The sequence below is a fragment of the Anolis sagrei genome, chromosome 2, assembly GCF_037176765.1.
Source record: "Anolis sagrei isolate rAnoSag1 chromosome 2, rAnoSag1.mat, whole genome shotgun sequence".
Taxonomy (NCBI): Eukaryota; Metazoa; Chordata; class Lepidosauria; order Squamata; family Dactyloidae; genus Anolis; species Anolis sagrei.
In genome coordinates this window covers 199,319,202-199,344,377 of record NC_090022.1, presented here as the reverse complement: position 1 = coordinate 199,344,377, position 25,176 = coordinate 199,319,202, and the positions used below count along the sequence as shown (strand labels likewise).

At 38.8% G+C, this 25,176-nt stretch overlaps 1 protein-coding gene across 1 annotated transcript; it reads right to left on the bottom strand.

Moving 5' to 3' along the window:
- Positions 1–2,878: 2,878 nt before the first annotated feature.
- Positions 2,879–24,146, bottom strand: FKTN (fukutin). Its single transcript, XM_060762563.2, has 10 exons — positions 24,015–24,146; positions 19,162–19,366; positions 15,889–15,948; positions 13,963–14,166; positions 11,893–12,170; positions 10,337–10,469; positions 8,329–8,458; positions 6,351–6,484; positions 5,218–5,348; positions 2,879–4,290 (listed from the first exon to the last, which is right to left on the bottom strand). Exons 2-10 carry the CDS (start codon positions 19,264–19,266, stop codon positions 4,077–4,079), a joined length of 1,389 nt encoding a protein of 462 aa, XP_060618546.2. The 5' UTR covers positions 19,267–19,366; positions 24,015–24,146; the 3' UTR covers positions 2,879–4,076.
- Between the last annotated feature and the right edge of the window lie 1,030 nt (positions 24,147–25,176).

The window sequence follows — 25,176 nt, the reverse complement described above, 5'->3', positions numbered from 1 at the left end:
GAACACTTTCACTTCACTTTTTGAAATTATGGGTTCATCTTCAAAAGATTCTTCTATGAAGGCAACTTTCATCCCATCTTCCCTTTTAAATGGTTCCTCAATGTAGTATTTCCATCACCAGAAATTACTGGGTGCTTCCTTAGGAAGGGCGTCACAACCTTGACTCTACTGTTGTAGAAATGTTGGTTTCAGAATCTACACAGGTTGTGACTCATGTTTTGCAACTCTTTCTCCCTAGCTCGGTGGTTCTCAACCTGTGGGTACCCATTTGTTTTGGCCTTCAACTCCCAAAAATCCTAACAGCTGATAGACTGGCTGGGATTTTGGGGAGTTGTAGGTCAAAGCACCTGCGGACCCATAGGTTGAGAACCATTACCTGTTGAGTGTGTCTTTCCATCTCTTTCCACTCTACATATATAACATTACATATATTAGCATTGCCCAGGAGAGCAAGGCTACTGCTGGAAAGCTGTTGAGGTCTGGGACATCCCATGGATCAACTTTTCTGTATTAATAGCTTATTCTCCAGATATGAAGTATTGTTCCTTGAAGAAATGAACTATTCTTTCTCTCAAAGGTTGAAGACATTGGATTATCAAGCCATTTTCCTGTGCTTGTTGATTCTGTGTGCCCCGAGAGGAAAGTGTTTTAATGCACACTGTCAAAACCTTGAAGGAATCCTGGCTTGTTCTTCTGATAATGCTCTCAGAAGCTGAGAATTTCTCTAAAGGAGTGGTTCCCAACCTGTGGGCCAGGGCCCAGCAATGGGCTGCAAGAACGAAAATCTGGTCTGCAAACCTCCTTCCTCTTTATTTATTTATTTCAGTTCCTTTCCGCAGAGCTGACCAGCTCCACCCCTTTTGGTACTAATGTTGGAGAGTGGAGCATAGTTACAAATAGGTCATGTGCAATTTTACTATGGAATGGCCTTAGACCCTGACTCTGGATGGCGTGATGACATTTGAAAGTATTTCAATTATGTTTATTATGTATTATTTTAATTCAGGTTGTTTTAAGTTGTCATTGTACGTTTTAAGGCACTGTGGAGATGCGATCTGTAAGCTGTCTTGAGTCCCCTCGGGGTAGAGAAAGGCAGGATATCAATAAGATAAATAAATAAATGTATATTTATGTGTGTTGATAATGCACATTTTCCCACAAACCTATCAATATCCAGGAGAAAACTACTGCTGTTCACCAGACCTATCAAACCCTCAAGTCCACATTGCATGTGAAAACATCTCCAAACTTCCTTCTTCAAATGAAGAGAAACCTCATCTTGAACAAGTTACATACCTACCATTGGCTTGGACATTGCAGCTGATCGCTTCCAGGAAAGAATTAAGTCCATCTGCTTTGGTCAAACTTTCACTGGCAAATGTCCCAGGATGTGTAGCATTGAATGATAATCTTTTATCATTCTATTGTTTATAAATCCTCCCACAGTAATTGTTCAGTCATACTCCTGCGAGCAACTGTGTAGTTTGAGGACAGGGGAAATGAGTGAAACCAAGCAATAGGTATGAGACTTGACCAATTTATTTAATATGATTAAAACCCCTGATAATAAAGTGGATAGGATTTGTGTGTGGGGAGGAAGTGCTACATCATAATTTCATATTATGAAGAAAAACAATTTTATTTTGTTCATGTTTATTAAAGAAGAAATGAAGAAGAGCAAAATATGTCTTTTAGAAGCCACAAACAATTTCAGATTGCTTTGTAACCATTAGCATCCCAAACTGCAAGTTAAAACTGTACCTTGGCATAAATAACATAACAAGTATACAAAAAACATGGTCCCAATCTAGAAAACACTTATTTTGTTCATTTCAACGGGATTTAAACACCACTAGCTTTCTTGATTGGCACATCTGACTAAATTATTATATACTACACAAAATAAACACCTGTCAATAAATTAAACTCAATTAAATACAGTTAGCTAGTGTTATGTATTAGTTCCTTCTCTATTCACTTTTTCTACCAGTGCCCAAGAGCATTTTGAAAATGCTGGAAAATATTCTATTCACATTCTCTATTTACACAGAGAGCTATCATATTATTGTGCTTTATATAAAAGAGCTCCAAATAATTTAATCAAATTGAAGACTGTGTTAACAATTTATAATAAATATTATGACACCCCTTCACAGATCTAATGCTTTGTTTCTTCCAGCTCTATACGGGAACTCAGTTTCTTGGTCTAACTTTGCTCTATTTCAAATTTCCAGAATTGCTACTCTTAATGAGGGATACTGGCAAACTGACATTTTAAATGAACCTCATCAGTGTAATGCTGAAAAGCAGAACAAGCTGATTCCTATTTAAGGAGGAGCAGCAAGGAAGGTGAACTGTCAACTGCTAGTTTGGCAGAAGCTGGGACTAATAGCAGGAGCTCACTCTGCTCCCTGGATTCAAACCAGCAACCTTTTGGTCAGCAAGTTCAGCAGCTCAGCAGTATAACCCGCTGTGTCACCAGGGGGCCCTAGGTATATATAGATTTTTCAAAATCCCAAACACTTCTGGTCCCAAGCATAATCTGAACTGGAACAGATTCAGGCCCCACTGTTTTCTGCAGTAAGCAATTTGGTGCTTTTGGGACATTCATAAGCAGGAATACAAATGCTTTCGTTCCCTTACAACTTGTACTCAAAGACAAACATAGTCCCTGAGCACAGAGATAGCACAGAAATAACAAGCCTTACAGCTAGTGATAACTTGCTTATCTCACTGTCAATTAACCTGGTCAATACATCTTGAGACAGCAAATTCTATGAAGGTGGGACCATTTTTAACTCTTGTGGTCTTACTACAATGGTACATTCAAAGCAGCCAGAAGCGGGTCTTTTGGCTGAAAACAGCTGGTTTTTTTCCCCTCCTTTGAGGAATATCTTGAGGGATAAAGAAGAAGAAACGTTCTCATGCCAATGACCTTGGTTGCAGCTACAAGAGTGATTTTGGGGGAAATCTGGAGCTGAAAGAACTAACTTTCTTTCTTTCTTTCTTTCTTTCTTTCTTTCTTTCTTTCTTTAATGGGATCCCTGAGCTTTGGGGGCTATAGCCTGGAAGATGAGCCTTCCCCAACTCTGAATTATATTTTGCAGAAAGAAACGTTTCTTTCCCTGTCTTGAATTGTTCATTTATTAATATTCTGTTATTAGTGAAAAGGGGGGAAAACATATTTACTAATTCCTTCCACTCATGAGTCATTTCATAATCCACTATCATGTCCTCATCTATGACGGAATAAGAAACACCATAATGTTTATGGACTGGAACAAAGTGCAATATAATCTGACATGATGCTACAAGAATGTGAATGTATATTGTTGTTGTTTTAAACTGTTTATTTCATGATGTCTTATACTTATCATCAATGTATTTGGATTGTTGTTTACATTATCTTAATATGTTGTAAGTCGCTTTGGGTCCCATGAGGGAGAAAAGCAGGATATAAATAAAGAGTTGTTGTTGTTGTTGAAGAAAATCTACATATTTCTAGCCAAGGGACACAGCTTGTTCTTGATCAATTCTGTGGTCCAAATCCAGCTTCAAAATCAAGTGACCAGAACATTAGACTGTATCCCAAATACATTCATATCTCAGCTTGGCAAAATTAGATGCTAAACTTTCAATCCTTTTTAAAAAAAAATAATCTACAGAAAGAGAAGAAGGAACTGTGGAGGCTTCTGTAGGCTTATGCAATGGGATGTTGCACCCAGTGATCTATCCCTGTCCCTAGGCTGACAGCAAAATGTGTGAAATTTAGGCAGGCCTGAAGGAATATTACACATGCTTGTGGGCCATGACTTGCTACCCTATAGTGTAGCTTAAAATATATGGGACAACTTATTTCTGAAGTCAGTGTAGCACAATACCATTTCAATATTGCTTCGTGATGTACTTTTGCTCACATTTATAATTCTGTTCCATAATGCCTTCCTCAGCTTTATAAATAACAATATACTAACACTCTTGCTTGTTCTACCTTCATTTTCAGAATACCAGGATTGAAGAGGACTTCTGGGTGAGGTGTAATTAAACTGGCAACATCCCAAAGTGTCACAAAAAGATCAGTAGAGCTGAATGACTTCATCCCATTCATCGATGGGCCACATCCCATTGGGCTGGACGTTGGGCGGTGAGGTTTTCCAGTCCCATTCCTGCACAGGCACCTTCCAATCTTTCCCATAGTTCGCTTCAATGTAAGGGAGGGTTTCGCAGGGCACACGTACCTTGAGTTCTAGGAACTCAGTCCAACAAAGTGTGAATTTGGGAAATAAGTACCTATGTCACAGAAAGTAAAAAAAGGATCAATATGAGGCAAGCAAGATGTTCACGCATTACTGCAGGCATGGGCGAACTTCAGCCCTCCAGGTATTTTGGACTTCAACTCCTAGAAATCCCAGGCAGCTTACTGACTGGTTAGAAATTGTGGGAGTTAAAGTCCAAAACACCTGGCCTGCAGCAGAAAAATGCCATCTGGCAAATCTCCACAGGCAGTGCATGAAGAGAAAGACTGCACCCAGTAAGATCAGATTTTGTCATCTGCAAAGCTGATTTCTGCAACTGATGTAAATGATGCAGACAAATTATGCATGGCAGAGGTTTCTACCAAATGACCCTTATGATCTATTCCATCCCTATGATTCTAAATGCCTCCTCATGATTTATATTTGTATAAAGCCCAAGAGCGCTGCAAAATGAAGAGAAATGTCCTTGCAGACAGCCAATTCTCTCATAGCAGAAGTGACTTGCAGTTTCTCAAGTCACCACTGACACGAAAAAAAGCTGTTAGGAATTGTGGGAGTTGAAGTACAAAGCACCTGGAGGGCCAAAGTTTGGCCATGCCTGGTCTGAACTAAGTATTAACAGTTCAGATAAGACAGTGGTACTTGTCATACAGCCTGTGACCTTGTAAGGCCAGAGATGGTGACTGGAAGTATGGTTTTCAAGCTTTTAACAATTTTGAGTTTCATTTCCCAAAATCCCTGACCACTGGCTGAGACTTCTGAACCTAAAATATAGGAAGGAAAAACCAAAGCTGTAGAAGAACTGGCCAAGGATAGACAAAGCAGTCACCTAAAACTGTCCACTGAAAAGTAAGTCTGGTAAGGCTGAGCTATCTTTCAGAGCAGCTTATTATTTGTCTTCTCACTGAGAAACCCCATTCTGCCCAGAAACCAAGCTCGAGAAGACTCAACCAATTCTTACTTGAATTTCTTGCCTGATTTGGCCTGAGTCCCTCCATTCCACATATAATCATCCTCTTCATAGAAGAAAAAAATATCCAGTTTCACATCATCACTTCCTGCCTGAAATGAGAACTCCAAACTGTCTTCTACCTGAAAGGGAAAGCAGAAACATATTTTAAAGAGAAAGGGGAAGGGACCAAAGAAATAAATATTATGAACATGCAAGACTGACCACTTGGCATATGCATCTTTTACAGAAGGCATGGGCAAACTCCAGTCCTCAGGTGTTTTGGACTTCAACTCTCACAATTCCTAACACCCGGTAAGCTGGCTGGAATTTATGGGAGTTGAAGTCCAAAACACCTGGAGGGCCAAAGTTTGCCCATGCCTGTTTTACGCACAATTTTATGATATATTGCCTATATTTTAAAACACTTAAAAGAATACTAATAAAATCACTGGAGCAGAATTTAGGACATGTTCCTGTATACAATTCTGATTCTGTGCAAGTTTTGAAAAATACACACACCTTCTTGATTTTGCAAAAGACAGTACATTGGGAGAAGGATTTTGGCAGGATCTGACATAAATCAAGGCGGAATTCCAGCTTGGGAGTTTGTACCTTTTCCTTCAAAATGAGAGTGGTCAGTTTAAACATGTTTACAGTAACATATATCACACAGTCCTTGTAATGGAAACTTAAAGAGATAAAATCTAGGCACGACACTGGTCCAAATCCCTAAACCAAATGCACATCACAAAAATCGAACTGAGAAAAAATCTGCCTCTCTCATTCATGCAGATACACACAGAGAGAGCTAAGAACTTGGATGCAAAGAGTATTACTTCTATTTACCTTGTCTGCAAGAAGCTCAAGGTAGCATACATAGTTTCCTTATCCTTTTCCAACTTATCCTCACAACAATTCTGTGAATAAGTTGGCTGAGAAGAAAAACCAAAACCCTCCCAAGCAAAACTCACAGCTGAAGACACATTTGAAACCAGGTCTTCCTGCTCCCAACCAATCTCCTATCCTCCCTAGTTCTCTAAGCAGAGTGAACACACTATTCTCAGAATTTGTTCTTGCACTGGTTACTGCAGACACTTTGAAAGAAAGATCACGAAAACCGTAAAGTCACATTGTCCACCAACCTTGCCAAACTTGTGTTTCAGTGGTAATCCTGCCTTCTGAAATTCTGAAATAATCTCTGGCTTGTAGTCTTGAATAAAAATCCCCAAGTCCACATCTTTGCTGTAAGGAATAATATTGCACTGTCTGTACCAACCTGAAAATACAGCAGAACCAAAAGTTTTGGGTACATATTAAGGCTAAATTCGCATGAACTGCAAGTTAACGGATGTTAAACCAACAAAATTTGCTTTTCTCCAGAGTTTTTAAAGATAATCTACTGAACAAGGCAAAGGAAGCATAGGGAGTTCCAGCTGTTTCTCAATAGCCTGTTATATGACTATGATGGATTCAGAGGATGGGGTTTATACCACCGAGACCTATTCTCCCACTGAGGCGTTCTCTCACACAGAGAGGCTTCTCTCACACTGAGAACTCTCTCAGACTGAGCCGTTACTAAGCAATAGGCACACTGCTTATATTGAACTACAGCTTTTGATCAGTCATTGCATTGTTTTAACCCTTTCAGTGCTTGACTCACATTTTTGTAATTAAAAATACCTAGTTAATTTTTAATATTTCTGACAAGAGACAGCGACTGAACACTTTTACCCAGAAGTATCTCTATACCGATCTTATAAGAAGGTTTTGGCATGCTACAAACCACTGAGGTTACATGAGTATGCATTGTGTGTGTGTCCCTAAAGGAGTCAGGCAATGTACAGAGAACCCAAATATAAGCTGTAAATAGAAAACCCCCAAACATACTCCCACACTATGCTTCATCATTGGTCAAGCTGACTAAGAAATTGAGTTCAACAATAGTCAGAGAATTAGTCTGACAAAGGCCTTGCTTACAAATGAAGAGGAAACACAAATGAAGGGAAAAAAGTAGGCGGGGAAGCAAACTGTTTTTTAAATGCATTGAAATAAACACATAATACTGTATCCAATGCAGTCAAAAACATCCAAGCAAAAAGTAAAAGTCCAATGGCAGATGCTCCTGAGTCAGATGACTCATTTGCCTTCTGAAGTTATTTGTTGTTGATAATTGAACTGTGTGTATATCCCTGCAAGTTGCATGTCAACCTATAACAAACTCATTCATTTTATTAGAATATCTAGGGGTGATTTTGCCAGTTCCTTCCACAGAAATATTGCCTACAGAAGGGCTTCTGTAGGGCCACTAGCCCCTTTTTGTCTAAGAAATGTTTATGTGACACTAGGTATATAGGAATATAAACAGGTATAAAAATCAAACATTTAGTTATAATAAATCAGCATTTACAAGGCTTGCTAAACAGGCTGATTTTCCTTTTTCTGGAGTACAGCTGAAACATTTTCTGCAGAATCCACTATAAACACTGCACCTCGTTGCTAAGAGATTTGTGCAAATGGGTGGCTCCAAAAAACCTTTTACTGTTGCCAATTTTTTCATGATCTCAACATTGAGGCAAAGGGACCTCATTTGGGGCCAGACCCATGGTTTAAGCAGCAGTGGCCTATACTACTTGGTATTCATTGGTGATCTCCTTTCCAACTGCTAACCAGGGCTAACACTGCTTAACTTCCAAGATTGGATGGGATCTAGTACCACTTGTTATTTATTTCCCTTTGTGTCAGCCCTCCAGAACAACTGGCTTGTGACTTTTCTTGCATGATTTTTTAGAAAAACATTTTGCCTGATGAAGAAGCCAATGCAGCTTCAAAAGCCTCCATGATGTGTTTTGTACATTTTGGTTGGCCAGTAATGATATCACTCTTTTGTGGATTGTGTTTTATGTTGCTGCATAGCCAAGCTGGCTACCCTTGAATATGTCTTCTGAAATGAGTGCTATAGAAGGAAAGGATAAGCATAGGTTTATGGGAGAAGAATGCGAGAGAGCTGGTGCTATTTTTGACTTTTTCCTACATTGACAGAATTAATACATTTGACACAGCCAAGAAGGGGAGCCAAAAACACAACATTTCCAGTTCCAAAAATGGCAGCAATCTCCTCACCTAAGCAGGTTCCACTGCTGAGCCAGAATCTCACTCCTAAACTATTTAATGTCAAAGCAGCGAGATGCAGCAATGCCTTGGCTTTTTTCCTGAATTCCACTGCATCGAGAGATGTGTCGTCAGGGTACACCTTTAAAAAAAAAACACGGAAAAAATATTGTTTCATAACTTTCCCTTTTTATTAAAAAAATAAAGCAAACTGTCCTACTTATTATCATTCTACTACACTTCACAAATTGCTGTGTGCCCTCATGTCATTTTTAGACTTATGGCAACATAATACAACACATTTCTTCATATATATATATACATATATACATATGTGTTTGCTATAGCTATTTTTGTTCTTTGGCGCCACCAAGTGTTAAACTGTACACAGCTAATCTTAACAATAGATTAAGGCTTTCATGGCTGGAATCACTGGGTGGCTGTGAGTTTTCTGAGCTGTATGGCCATGTTCCAGAAGCATTCTCTCCTGACGTTCACCCACATCTATGGCAGCCATACTCAGAGGTTGTGAAGTCTGTTGGAAACTAGGCAAGTGAGGTTTATATATCTGTGGAATGTCCAGGGTGGGAGAAAGAACTCTTGTCTTCTTGAGGCAAGTGGGAATGTTGCAATTGGCCACCTTGATTAGCACTGAATGGCCTTGCAGCTTCAAAACCTGCCTGATTGCTGCCTGGGGGAATCCTTTGTTGGGAGGTATTAGCTGGCCCTGATTGATTCATAGGGACCAGCAAATGCAGCATTGCCCAAACATGAATCAAGGAACATGAAAGGCACTGCATCTAATTCAGCCCGCGAAGTCAGCCATAGCAGAGCACCTGATGAACCAACCTGGACGCAGCATATTATTTGAGAACACAGAAATGCTGGACCACTCTCACAACCACCATGTCAGACTACACAGAGAAGCCACTGAAATCCACAAGCATGTGGACAATTTCAACAGAAAGGAGAAAACCGTGAAAATGAACAAAATTTGGCAACCAGTATTAAAAAACTCTAAAATCAGGACAGTATACAAAGAGCAACACTCAAAATGCAGAGGAATTGGAGACAATCAATCAGGGGCAGTGAACACCTCAGAACAAAAGATCCCCCCAGGCAGGAATCATCCAGGCTTTGAAGCTGCAAGGCCATTCAATGCTAATATATGCGTAAGGCTGATATATGCGGTATAGAAGAAAAGCAAATAAATAATAAATAATAATCAAGGTGGCCAGTGGCAACATTTACACTTGCCTCAAGCAGACAAAAGTTTTTTCTCCCACCCTGGACATTTCATAGATATATAAACCCAATTTGCCTATTTTCCAACAGACCTCACACCCTCTGAGCATGCCTGCCATAGATGTGGGCGCAACGTCAGGAGAGAATGCTTCTGGAACATGGCCATATATCCTGGAAAACTCAGAGCAACCTGATAAATCGAGCCATTAGGGGAGGTGGGTAAAAAAAATTATTCCATTGTTTGGAGATAGAAATTGTAATAGAACTATAAGAATAACATGTTTCAAGAGGGAAAGTTCGAAACTAGATGGCTAGCAGGTTATTATCATGCTCATTGATATTTTAAATTAGAGTATGAAAAATGCTAACATGTTTAATGATGGTATGTGTAAGATGTATTAAGATGACAAAAATCAGTTTATGTCTTTTCTTAAATATCATGTACTTTCCTGACTTAGATATGTTTTTTTTATTTTGGGGGAAATGGTTAATTGTATATTCTGATTTAAAAAATAAATACATAAATAAAAATTATTGTTATTATTATTATCAAGCAAATGCCAAAACTGAAACAAGGGACCTCGTGACTAGCTTTGGACTGGAACTTTAAGTTACTGATTTAACAGTCCGCAATGGAATTCCATCAGATATTAAAAGATAAATGGGGACCATGGTTGGAATATAGACCACATATTATGTAGGAGGAGAGAACTGGTAAACCACAGCTAGAAATAATTAACACTTTGAAAGCAACACTATCTAAATAACCACTAACCTGTAAGAAAGAGCGAGCTTCTCTGTACCTACATTCAATAAAGCGAGAGTGAGATCTTTCCTCTAGGAACACAGATGGTTCTTTTGGAATCTGGACTGTTAACCCATCAATGGAAACACTCAGTAGTTCTAATCTATCACAAAAGAGAAAAGAATTACATTATCTTGGTCAGACAAAGCTCCTAACTTTTCCAATTCACATGATTAAAGTGACCAAAACAAACAAACAAACAAACAAACAAACAAACAAACGTATCACCTCAGATACATGACACTAATGGCATCTTATCCCTTTTTATTGTAACACTCCAAAATCACTCCATTCACCCAGATCAACGTAATATTCCCAAACTCTTCAGCCCGTCTGCATTAACAAACAGCAATCAGAAATACACATGGACCATTTGAGGCCTTTTTCACTGAATATATATTATATAGATTAAGGCTATTTTTAGACTTGTGCCAAGATTATAACAGGTTGAAAATTTGTTACCTGAAATGTTTGGGACGAGAGGAGTTTTGGATTTTGGAGAATTTTGGAATATTTGTATTTGTATATACTTACATAATGAGGAATCTTGGGCCGCATCTACGCTGACCATTTAATGCAGTTTTAAGGTGGTCTTGAAGAAAGTGGTATTGTTATGCAAATAAATACACAGGAAATCATGGACCAGTTTTGAGGTCCGGACCACAGAGCATTGATGCACATTAAGGACTTCCTTTCACACACTTTTGTGGCAGTTTGTTGTTTGGCTACTGCATTTAAAAGCTAGCATCAAATTGCATTAAATGGTCAGTATAGATGGGACCCAGGATGAAAAACTAAATTCATTTCTGCTTCATATACACCTTGTATACATAGTGTGAAGGAAATGTTTTGAATAATTTTTTGCATGTCTATCTCACGAAAGAATGGGAGTGGAATCAAGTTGTTGTATAACTTGCATTAACAAACGTATAAGTGTCATTGAAGGATGTGATGGCTGGAATCACTAGGTTGCTGTGAGTTTTCTGGGCTGTATGGCCATGTTCCAGAAGCATTCTCTCCTGACGTTTTGCCCACATCTATGAAAGGCATCCTCAAAGGTTATCTGTTGGAAACTGGGCAAGTGAGGTTTATATATCTGTGGAGTTGTGTCAGGGCCAGCTCACACCTCCTAATGAAGGATTTCCCCAAGGAGGAAGCAGCCAGGCTATTCAATGCTAATCAAGCTGGCCAATTGCAACATTCAAACTTGCCTCAAACAGACAAGAGTTCTTTCTCCCACCTTGAACATTCAACAGATATATAAACCCCTCTGGCCTAGTTTCCATCAGACTTCACAACCTCTGAGGACGCCTGCCATAGATGTGGGCAAAACATCAGGAGAGAATGCTTTTGGATCATGGCCTTGAAAATTCACAGCAACCCAAACATAAAACTCTGTTTTACTGATCTAGGGGATATCTCATTTGTAATGCTCCACATTTTATTGTATTACTATTTCAGGAATGGCAGTTTTTATCTGACGAGTGTGGTGATTAAACACAATGCAAATCTCTACCCTCTCTTACCTGTCATAGGCGCCAGGATAGCGGCCAAATGGTAGCTTCCGGAAAGGCACAAACTTGCGGTCTGTATGTAGTTTCAACCGCAGTGGTCCATGCCAGAGGTAGTTGCCACTTCTCTCATAAAATACAACCAAGTGGATGGAATGAGTTGCCAATCTGAAGACATAGTGCAAAGGGATCTCAGTCCCAGAGAGGTCATCCATCCCTTCCAGACGTGGGTCTTTGCTCTGAATCTTGAGCCACTGGAAGCCCACTCGCTCAGCAGCTCGAAACAAGCCCACCTAAAATTGACAGATGACATGTATGCTGAATCTGCTCATGTAACTAGTGTACTGCTTGAGAAATCAGCCTCACTGGTGGGTTAAAGCGAAGCCCAACAGAACAGAACCATTATGAAGCCATCCACCATTGTCCTACAACAGGAGTGGAAAGCCCAAGGCTTTGGGACTGAATTCACCCTTTCTCAGGCCCCAATCCAAGGTTCCAGTTGGGCACATCTGTAACCCCTTCCCAATGACACCATAATTTCCCAAACTCTGTATAAGGTCCTGTAAAACATTGAAAGACATCTCCTAAAGCTTATTTACTGGCAGTGACGAATCTAAGGCTAAACTGTGCTGGTATTTTTGATCTCACTGTTTTGCCTTTCGCCCCTCCATCACTGGTATGCAGCCCCTGAGAATTTCTCTGACACTGAATTCAACCGCTGCCCTGAAAGGTCATCTTGACTGCACAATGCAATACACAATCTACTAAGGCACCTTATACACTGCCAAATAAAATCCAGATTATCTGCTTGGAACTGAATTATATGGTAGCTTGAATTATCTGCTTGGATTTTTTTTTCCATGTCAGGAGCAACTTGAGAAAATGCAAGTTGCTTCTGGTGTGAGAGAACTGGCCATCTGCAAGGACGTTGCTCAGGAGATATCCAGATGTTTTACCATCTATGTGGAAGAGTTCTCTCATGTCTCTGCAGGGGAAGCTGGAGCTCACTCCACTCCCCAGATTCAAACCAGCAACCTTTCAGTCAGTGTTAAAGGGGTGCACAAAAGTCCCAAAAATCTCCAAGTCATAAAACTATTTGTGGAGGAGTGAGCATACAGATAATATCTCATCAATGCCACACATTTTAAGATAGGTGTTTTCTCTTCAAAGAAACCCTTTCCACATCAATAGGATTGATTTTGTTCGATGCAAACAAAGCTATGCATTTCCCCAGAAATTCACACAGTTCAATGAGTTTGGTTTTACATCCTTCTCCAGATTCTAATTATCTCTTCTTTCACTTCCCTGTGCTGGTTCAGCCTTCATTCTCCACCCACCAAAATCAGGAATCTCAAGGTTTCTTTTTCTTACTCTTAGCTTGGTTTTAGACAGAGTTCTAGTTAGAGACGTCTCCCATCTATTGACTTAAAGAGGTACTGCAGTCTACTGGCAAGACTTAAATTAATATAGATTATGAATGCATTTAAAAAATGAAATAAACTTGAGGGGCAAAATATTAAGGGCTCTTTAGTGTGTGCATTGAGTTTCAAACTGCCTACGTTTCTCAATTTTAAGGGAAGGAAGAAGCAAACAAACAAACACATACCCACTCTCTTTTTTATTAGTACAGACTGATTTAGGGGAGGGGGTGTTAATACCACAAAGTAATTCCAGTATATACAATTTGTTTAGCAAATCAGTTTTGGTCATCTGTACCCCACTTGATCTTTGCTTAGTTTTAATGTAGTTCAGTGTGATTTCTCCTCTTAATGTATTTTTTATTGAAAGATTTCTACACAGACATTGTGGAGGTGATCAAATATTTTTTTCTCCAACTTATTTGCCATGCAAACTTCAGTAGATACCAATCATCCTTTACTTTTTTGCTTTTTTACATAGCATCACACAACAAAAACAACAACAACAACAACAACAAGATCACAGCACGGTTTTCCTTTGCCTCAAAGGATGCTGTAAAATTAACTCAAGATTAGAAATCCCTCATTGTTTTATCAGGATGCTTCAGTCTTTAAAACTGCTGTGAAGTTTACTATGGTTAGGCAAAGCTGCAGGAGACAATCTCACCTCGTGCTTCCAAGCTTTGTCCAACAGTGCAAAAGTGGTGCAGTCCCGGGGAGCACAGAAGTATTTGCAATCAGACTGGCTGCCATCAGAGGAAATCCTGAGCTGTTCCAAGTCTACGTCAATCAGGCCCAAAAGCAAGGGATCAATCAGATGCACCGCTATGTTGTGGCTGGACACCAAACTAAGGAATTTCCTAACCACGTGCTATTCAAAAGAAGCAAGGAGAGGGAAATAAATATCAAGAAGGAACACTTTCAGAAAGGCTATTTTCAAAAGCTGGACATTTCCTATCAGAAGAAGTTGCCTTATAGCACACCAGATGGTTCTTATATCTGCCTCAACACCATGTGTGTTAGCTGGTGGGGATTGTTCGAGTTTGGGGCAAGAGGGTTTTCTGGTCCTATCTCAATGAGCTTTTAATGGTCCCCACAGGACAGAAGAAAACATGCTAGGCATACATCTCTTCCATAATTTGAGTTCCATCACTTAGAGAAGTGGTTCTCAAACTGTGGGTCCCCAGATGTTTTGGCCTTCAACTCCCAGAAATCCTCACAGCTGGTAAACTGGCTGGGATTTCTGGGAGTTGTAGGACAAAACATCTGAGGACCCACAGGTGGAGAACCACTGACTTAGAAGATCCTTTACTCCAACAGCAAAACTTTTGGAAAAGGTTTACTTGAAGTAGCAGAGTTCAGAAGGATGAAGATGGTCCCCTTTAGATATCTGGGCTTCAAACTGCTGATGGCGTTAAGAACTTGGAAACACTATTGAATGAAGACCCCAAACAATCTAGTACTAAGGCAACTACTTTTAAGCAGCCATGTATTCCATGATGAGGCTCAGTTAACCATCTCACTGATATATTCTGTACAAACTACAAGTTCCAGACACTTCAATGTCTCATCCACATGTAATAAAATGATAACTGAGCCTGGATTAATTCATGTGTGGATAACTTGTGCCCAAACTCCTTCCCCACCCATGAACTGAATGCAGTTTGTGCCAAAAATAATTAAAGGCACATGCTACAGATGCTGCTAAATAAATCTAGCAAGAATCTCATTGCATTTAAGGGTATCCCAAAAGCATTACAATAATCTTTAAAGTATAGTGAAATCCCAACAAGAATGATGTTCACAATTTCTTCCCTAGGTCAATATGCTATTAAGCAATCACACCTTTATCTTGAGGGCAAACCACTTTTAAACTGTTATTTATTAATGTTTATACTATTATGCTATTTTAATTGTATGAAATGATAATTGTTTATTGTTTATCCATAAAATGTATCTGTACAATCCAGATCGATTATCTTGGAGCATCCAGTGTCCCTAGTGCAGTGTTTCTCAACCTTCCTAATGCCGTGACCCCTTAATACAGTTCCTCGTGTTGTGATGACCCCCAACCATTAAATTATTTTCATTGCTACTTCATAACTGAAAATTTGCTACTATTATGAATCATAATGTAAATATTTGATATGCAGGATATATTTTCATTCGCTGGACCAAATATGACACAAATATCCAGTACACCCAAATTTGAATAAAAACTAAAACTGCCAGGGTCCACCACCAACCATGGCTCTTTAATGAGGGGGCTGAAAAATTTTAATCTAAAAGATAACTGTTCCAAGATAGAATCCATAATAATAGATGAGTGACTTTATCTGTAAATTGCTTTGCAAAAAAAAAAAAAAATCACAAGGAAACAGAGATCTGGTTATACAGTATACATGAAATCTGAACTGTTAAAGTGTGAATGTCTATAAACAAAAGGTGCCTCTTTTTGCTTAAGGTGGTGAGCTTCATCGTACGTGCTACAATGACTTTACTCAGAAGAAACAAAATTCATCAAATATAGGTTTGTCGGATACATTTGCAACCAGTATGAATTCAAAATAAAAAGGTGAGCAGAATAGCTTACCCATCGGCTACTGTCTTGTCCTGTTTTGCTCCCTTTAATCTTGGGGAAAACAGCTCCATTCTTTAAAAACAAAAACAAAGAATCCAGAAGAGGTTCTGCAGGTCAAATCTCAGCAACATCATAAAGAGAGCAATGACAAGTGACGTTACAACAGTATTTCCCATTAACATTTCCCATTCCCATCTTTCTTTGTTTAGCAGCCTAGCCAGTGATAGTTTGAAATCCCAGGGGCGATTAACCATCATATCCAACGAAAGAGTGCCCAAGTTTGACATGTAGCTCTCTCACAAAAGCTCTCTTATCAAATCTGAGCATTGAAAACTACTACTGGTCAACTCACCTGCTTACCTGTCCTAACATACCTCCCTCTATGAACCATCTCAAAGGTTAAGATTGTCCGGGAAGGCCCTGCTCTCGATCCCACCCCCCTCGTGTGACTGGTGGGGACCAGAGACTGGAACTTCTCGGTGGTGGCCCCTCGGCTGTGGAACTCCCTCTCCAGGGAAATTAGATCAGCCCCCTCCCTCTTGAACTTCAGGAAGAAAGTTACATCCTAGTTGTGGGACCAAGTATTTGCACAGTGACTCCTAGTGCAACAACTGAAGTTCCAGTGCAATAATGAACAATGCAAATGACAATTGGAATGGCTCCTGGTATATGTTTTTGGACTGTATGATTTTAAGTAATTGTTCAGTTGATATATTTCTAACTTTGTGATTTTAAATTATATGTTTTTTAAATATGTATTCAAGACATATAAGCCACCCTGAGTCCCCTTCAGGGTGAGAAAGGTGGGATATAAATAAGGTAGATAAATAAACAAACTCGTTTTTTAAAAGTTGGCTTTCTTTTGTTAATGCTATAAGTTCAAGAAATTCTTCCCAGCCTGTACCTGAGAAGACATCTTGAGCTGATTAGAAAGCTTTTTATTAATTTTGATATTAACATATTACAATTGTTATGGTTTTATAAATAAATGTTGATTGCGGTCTAATGTCCTTACATTGCGTGATTTGTACTATATTGCTTTTTCTAACAATATTTTTAAAAGCAACTTAGATGGCCGTGTAAGCTGCAGGATTCTAGAAGGTGTACTTCAAATAGGTGACTTTTCCAAGTTCTATTTAATTTAATTTCGATGATAAAAATTTTAAGGACACACTATTTTTCTTGAAGGTCTTGGTGTAAATGAAGTACCTGCCACTTTATACAACAGTGGCCATGGCAGAGGTTTACAGTCTAAAACAAATCAAGAGAAACAAAAGATAAAGGGGAATTAAATGGTGGGATGGCTCAGCAGGGCAGGAATACATGATTACTTCAACTTCATGCTGTTGTTGTGTGCCTTCGAATCGTTTATAACTTGTTGCAACCCTAAAGCAACCCTTCAAGTTTTTATCTTGGCAAGATTTGTTCAGAGGGTGTTTGTCTTTGCCTTTCTCCAAGACTGTGAGTTTCCAAGTTTCCATAGTGAACCATACTATGGTTTAATGACAAATAAAGTATAAAGACTAAGGGATGACTCATATCTTGCCAGAAGACTATTTTTTGAGAAACTCAAAGGAAATAGCAGAGAAGGTCAAATGAAAAACTGCTAAGACACAGGCATAAAGTTGTTTGAAAAAGCAAATGTAACTGAATACAAGCCCTGATGGGCAAAATTGTGTATCTTAAAAAAACAATTTAATAATATATGGAAATGCTATAAATGCAGTCCCAGAAAATGGCCCAAAGGCTCCAAATTTGCAATATTAACTAGTAGTCTCTGTAGCTAAAACTATAATCTCTGTAGGTAAAACTATAATTTAAATTTTAAATTCAATCACGAATTAAATTTTAATCAGTTTTAATCAAGAAATAGTTTTCTAAGATCTACGGAGACACTTGCTGGAACACCCCAGCAAGCGAGAGTCCAAAAGTGGCAGGCTCAAACCCAGAACCTCAATTAATGGCTGATACCAAATGAGAGACTCCCCCCTGGGCACACAGAAAACTGGGCGACTTGGAAGGCGCTGAACAGACTGCGCTCTGGCACCATGAGATGCAGAGCCAATCTCAAGAAATGGGGCTACAAAGTGGAATCCACGACATGCGAGTGTGGAAAAGAGCAAACCACTGCCCATCTGCTGCAATGCAACCTGAGCCCTGCTACATGCACAATAGAGGACCTCCTTGCGGCAACACCAGAGGCACTCCAAGCGGCCAGATACTGGTCAAAGGACATTTAATCAACTACCAAGCTTGCAAATTCTGTGTTTGGTCTGTCTGTTTGTTTGTTTTTGTTAAAAATGTAATACAAATGTCTGGTTGCTGATGACACGATAAATAAATAATCATGAATTTTAAACTCACGTCTTGTGTTTTAATCTTTGTTCTGTGTATTTTAATATATATTTTATAGAAATACATTTTAATGTGTGCATTTCATAGGATGTTTAAGATGAGAATGTATTTTAGCATTTTTAATATGTTGTAACCCATCTTAAGACATGAGAGGCAGGTAAGAAATAGTATGTGTATGTGTGTGTGTATCTCGTCTGATTGCATCTACATGTTTGTATATAAGGAAAAACCTTTAAGAGCATACACCAGTCAGAATGAAAGGACAAGCTGGCCATTATTAACTTAAGGTGCATCTACACTGTAGAATTAATGCAGTTTGACACAACTTCAGCTGTCATGGTTCAATGGTATGGAATCATGGCAGCTGTGTGAGGCACTAGCACTCTTTGGCAAAGAAGACGAAAGATCTTGCAAGACTACAACTCCCATAATTCCATAGCATTGAACCATAGCATTTAAAGTGGTGTAAAACTGCAATGTGTAGATGCACCCTAACCATTACCAGCTCTAAGTCCAACCCTTTTGTTTTTAGATGCATACATACATTGCAGCATGAGCAACATCAGGATACACCTTCCTTCATGTGGGAAAAGAGTAATACTTTCTCTAAAATTACAAAAAAATAATAATCTAAGGTTTTAAAATCAATAAACCTCAGAACAAGACGCATAGAAGATAATCTGCTCACAGCAGTGGAAATTGAAATGCTTAAAATAACAATGTTTACCTGACATAAAACCTATTGGTTTCAGTGGGACTTACTACCCAAATAAATATGCTTTGGGATGCTCCATTATCCACAATGACTGCTGGAATTACCAGATGAGTTAATACGTTTAAACATACACTTTAGATCACAACAAATATTTGTTTAGATTGATTATATAGAACTCAGGGTTTCTCAAAATGTAGAGCTGCAACAGTTCTTACCTTGGGAGACAAATAATACTTGTAATAATACAACTGGAACAAGAGGAAAACTGAACTGGTAAAAGTCAGAAGACCCAAAACTACGTTCTTGTTAATTCTCTGCATTAGTCTTCAGGGCTCTCCTGATTGTCATCAAAAAGCTGCCGCTTGGTCCTTCTCATCTTTTCAGATAATGGAGTATATGTCTTTATTGCACAACATAAAGCTATGAAAAATGTAAAACAAAAACAAAACCCACACAACTAAGTTCTTGCAGAAGTTTCACACATTTCATAAATTTGTTTTACTATTTTCATATAGTTTACTGATTATACTAAACTCCTGTCGGAATTCAAGACACAATTGAAGACCTATCTTTTCCGGCAGACCTACAGTCAATTTTAAACTGTGAATTTTAACTTTGCATTTTATTAGCATTGGTTTCATAATCTTTGTTATATGTGAGTTTCATGGTCCTTTGTTTTATTTATTTATTTATTTATGTTGTATCTCACTGCAAGCAGAGAGGAGAGGTGAGTAACAAATACAACAAATAGATCATCATCACCATCATCATCATTGGTATGTTCACTGCCCTCAGTGGTACAATGAGTTAAACCCTTGTGCTGGCAGGACTGTTGAACAAAAGGTCAGTGGTTCGAATCCAGGGAGAGCTGGTTGAGCTCCTTCTGTCAGCTCCAGCTCCCCATGTGGGGACATGAGAGAAACCTCCCATAAGGATGGTAAAACATCAAACATTCGGGTATCCCCTGGGCAACGTCCTTGCTGACAGCCAATTCTCTCACACCAGAAGTGACTTGCAGTTTTTCAAGCTGCTCCTGACACACACACACAATTTTTTAAAGTTACCTATATAAAGAATACAAGTTCCTAATCTACTTAAATGTTAAATGTAGTCTAAAATTGTCTTGTTGGTCCTGAGTAGAATAGACTTATTAAATCAATTTGATATATCTGTGTGTTGACTCTCCATTGAACAGTTGATTGATTGGTTCTACTCCTTTTGGAGTTTACCAACAGGACAACAACCATACCATCTAATCCCAATAATTGAAAAAGCAACAACAATACTTGACTATATAGTTTTAGGAATGCAATCCACTTGAAATCAATCACTTTTGAGCCCTTTTAATAAGGAAATCCCTAAAACTACTTGTCTTAATCCCTGTCAAGCAGAAAGCATAATCCGCTTGGGGTTTTAGCCTTCCCTGCTTCTGAAAGAAGGACATGAGAGATTTGTGAAGATTCAGTAACAGTTTTACTAGCAATCCAGAAGTCAAACCAACCCATGGTAAGAGATACTGACACATACATAAATTGTAATAACAAAATGTATGGGGATAAATCATACCTCATGGTAATCCTTCATTTATATATATATTTTAAAATACATGATTTGTAAGATAATAGCATATATTAAAAAAATGTTATTTCTCATTATATCTGAATGACACACCTACACACTGCAGCTGATACACTAATGTGCCATGGCACACATTATGGAAAGCGCTCACTAAAATGCATGTGTGCAGAATCAGTGTATAAGGCAAAACAAAGATATTGAATGTGAGCTTAGAAAGTAACAGGAAGTCCAAGGGTGACATTGGGCTGTACAGTATAACTTGCAATTGCTTGTCAAATTGATGATGACACACCTGGTAAAGCCCAGTATGTGCTCACTTGTATATATGTGTGTGTGTGTACCATTAAGTCGCATGCCAACTTATGGCAACCCCACTCATTGTGCAGGGTTTTCTTAGAGAAGTGACTCAGAATGGTTTGCCAGTTCTTTCCTTGGAAATATAGACTACAGAGTTTCCCATCCAAGTACTAACCAGAGCTGAACCTACTTAGCTTCCAATATGAGACAATTTCACTGATAACACTAATAAACAGTTTTTTTGGGGATGTTTTGTTTCCTCCACAGTTTTCGGTGGACCAGTTTAACACACTGAACACAACTGTGTATATTTAACATTTCTGTATTACATAAAGTTTTCCTGAAAAAGGTGATACATCCTAAGCATTGCTATATGTGTATAGCGGCATATACTATGACAGTAATGTTGTCATCAGGAAACAAAACTAAAACTGTTTTGCTGCAGATTTTCATTTGTAATCACTGTCTGACACTTTGTGCATGAGTCCAACAAGTCACCCAATATACAGATTACACTTGCCCTGATATCATTTCTCCATCCTGACAATGTCCTGATGAAACCTTTCATCATGTTCGTTACTCAGGTTGTCTGGAAAAAACCAAGTGGGAATGAAGAAAATGTATATTCAGTGAAATGTTGCACTTCATTTATTTGTATGCTTAAAGCAGACTTTCAACATATTGGGCTAATTTGGTGCTTTGTAATTGCCTAGAAAATTAAAAACAACATTCTTGAAGGCTGTCCACACAACATGTTCTGCACACTGTAGACCATATCTTCATTATATCTCGGATTTGTGGGCCAATAAAAACACCTTCTTTTATCTTCGCATCATTTATGCATGGAAACATCTGCTGCAAATAAATAAAAGCTTCACTTTGCTCATTCATTGCCTTCATGAAGTTTTTCATTAATCCAACTTTGATGTGTAAAGGTGTAAGAAATATCTTCTTTGGTCATGTGCAACATTCTTCTGCCATGGAACCAATTTATTGCAGAGAGGCCATGCAAATCTCTTGTTCGACTATCCCACTTGCAAAGGAAAGAGCAATACTTTGTGTAACCAAGTTGCTACACCACACAAATTCCTGCTGTGCTTTGGGTATTGAAGGCAGTGCAGCAGAAGTTGTATGTACTCATATGATTCTGTCATATGAATTGCATGTCCAAGGTATAGTAGATTGGTATTGTGCAGAAAATCAGCCTTCAAACTTAAGACTGAAGAGTCAATAAATAATCACCCTGTTGGGTTGTGGTTGCATCTGAGAGAACTTTTTTGGGGTATGAATCTTTGTTGCTGCCAATTCTTGAGCTGCGGTCCTTGGACTACAGATTCCTGTGTTCCTGTGCTTACTTCTTGTGACTCTGCAAACTACAACTTCTGCTCTACGGCTTGACTCCGGACCGCTTTGGGACAACGCGCTTTTTGCTTCTTGGACTTTGTTTACCTGTTTGCATCGTGCTATGACTTCGGACCGTTTTGGGAACCGTGTTTTTGCCTGCTTCTAGTTTGCTTTTGTATCTTCTGTGAACTGTGTGAGTTTAAAGCGGATTGCTGAATACCTTAGTTAAACCGGATTATACACCAGGATAATCCGGGTTATATTTCAGCTGCTTTTTTCACTTTGCTTTTGATATCAACTCTTCCTTTGCACTTTTAGCATTGAAGTAAGTGCTTCAAAGACTATTTTGTGAATAATAAAACTGTGTTTGAACTCTACATTGTGTGTAGGGCTCCTTTAAGGCTTCTGTGTCTTGACTATGATTATTTTGAGGAATATGCATTATGCTGGAAAGACCATGGTTTAAACCACACAATGGGAGAAACAATGACTATGGGAATAAACAGGTACTCCTCGACTGTAGCAATAAGTGTGGAAATACTTAGAAATAGCTGAAAATAGTATGACATTGAACAAACCTGATGACATTTAGATTAATAAGCAAGACCTGCCTACTTAAATGGGCAGGAACTAGATAGAGCAACCATGTTTCATCTTACAGTCCTATTAAAAACATGCAATGTGTTTGTTTTTAAAGCAATGATTTATAATACACACACACACACACATATATATATAGAATATACACATATATTTCCAGATTATTTATGTATAATTCATATATTTATATATGTGTGTGTATGTGTGTGTGTGTGTGTGTGTATATATATATATATATATATACACACACACACACACACACAAGCCATCACCTGCCACGTGTTGCTGTGGCCCAGTCTGTGTATATATGCTTTGTGTGTATAAGTGTGTGTATATATTTGTGTTTGTGTATATGTCTCTTCTGCTGTGTTTTCCAGTGTTTTTATGAGTGATGGTCACTCATTTGCCAGATAGGTGCATTGTGTCCAAATTTGGTGTCAATTCGCCCAGTGGTTTTTTTAGTTATGTTAATCCCACAAATGAACATTACATTTTTATTTATATAGATATGTTTCCAGATTATTTTTATATGATTCAAATATATAAAATACATATATATTTCCAGATTATTTATATATAATTCAGTTTTAGGAATTGTGGGAGCTGAAGCCCAAAACACTTGGAAGACCAAAGGCTGGGAAGCACTATTTTTGGAAATTCACGCCTAGCCTACAACAGGCCCTAGATCCCAGGATCTGATCTCAACTTTTCTGCTTTTGACTGAATTATATAAGTCCACACTGCCAGATAATCTGGGATAAACAGAAAACCTGGTATCAGTTCCTGGGATATAGGGTCTCTCTGGAAGGGCCCTGAAATTGCTTTTTCACCTCTTCTGGAAGCTTACTGGGGCCAGTTTACATTATATATATATATATATATATATATATATATATATATATATACACACACACACACACACACACACACACACACACACACACACACATAGAGAGAGAGATGACATATAGATGTATGTCATTACAGAGCCATGAAGTTGGAAGAAACCACCATGATTGACAGATAGATATGAAAGGGGAATAATAAGAAGAGCTTTCAGGCACCCCAACACTGGCCCTCCCACGTTAAGGAACCTCTATCTACCCGACAGCCTTGAAGAGGGATTATTATGAGCCATTAAAGCAGGCAGAGGGGTTTAAAGGCGAGCAGGAGAAAGGAAAGAGAGAGGGAGAACAGGCGCCTGCTTTCCTCTGCCTGCGAGAAGGCCCGCCATGAAGAAGGGGCTTACCTGCAACACCCTCAGGAGTGGCTTTGCTTTACGGCTGCTGTCGCTGCAAAAGGCTATGCGTCGCGTCAGAGGCGGGGAGAAGAGGAGGCTATAGAGTTTGAGACGGCGCAAAAATGGAGGACACAAAACGCAACCTTAACTTCCGGTTCTTGTTTGAACACCCACATGGGCGCGGTCAATTACGTCAGAAGTGCGTCTAAGTCACCACTCTCTTAGATGCCTGATAAGTGTCTGCTCAGCAAGTTCAACTGGGGATCGGAAGTGTCGTAACTTTCAAAGCGTGTCCCCTATGTTCTATTGAATCCTGTGGCATTTATTGACCTGACAAATGCATTCGACACAGTGAATCGCAGTACTCTCTGGACATTAAGTTGTAATCTATATTGTATATACCGCAACTCATGATATAATACAATATATTGCATAATACATATAGTATAATTTACTGGTGGTATATTATATGTATTATCGTATAATAATATAGTAGAATCTATATAAATAAAAATGTAATGTTCGTTTGTGTGATTAAGATAACTCAGAAACCACTGGACGAATTGACACCAAATTTGGACACAATACACCTATCAGGCCAACAAGTGCCCATCATTCATAAAAATACTGAAAAACACAGTGGAAGAGACTTAAAAAGCAAAAAAACCCCAAAAACATTACAATGCATGTGCAAAACCACGTATATATACACGCAAACACATGTACACAAATATATGCACACACATATACACAGACTGGGCCACAGTAACGCATGGCAGGGCACAGCTAGTATAACAATATATATTATATATCATATATTACTAATAATATCACAGTATAGTAGTATAGAAAGGGCCCTTGGTGGCACAGCGGGCTAAACTGCTGAGCTGCTGAACTTACTGACCAAAAGGTTGCAGGTTTGAATCCAGGTAGTGTGAGCTCCTGCTGTTAGCCCCGGCTTCTGCCAACCTAGCAGTTCGAAAACATGCAACTGTGAGTAGATTAATAGGTACTGCTTCTGTGGGAAGGTAAAGGTGCTCCATGCAGTCATGCTGGCCACATGACCTTGGAGGTGTCTGTGAACAACACTAGCTCTTCAGCTTAGAAATTGAGATGAGCACCACCACGCTGAGTTGACCCTGGCTTCACTTAATGTCAAGGGAAAACCTTT

Bases quoted from the DNA above. Each gene is read 5' to 3' on its own strand.
- FKTN (XM_060762563.2), bottom strand. From the start codon at position 19,266: ATGCAGAGAATTAACAAGAACGTAGTTTTGGGTCTTCTGACTTTTACC. The intron at 14,167-15,888 runs GTAAGCTATTCT...TCTTTTGAATAG, and splicing joins GACAAGACAGTAGCCGATGG to CACGTGGTTAGGAAATTCCT. The intron at 10,470-11,892 runs GTAAGAGAGGGT...CTTTTGTGATAG, and splicing joins TATCCTGGCGCCTATGACAG to ATTAGAACTACTGAGTGTTT.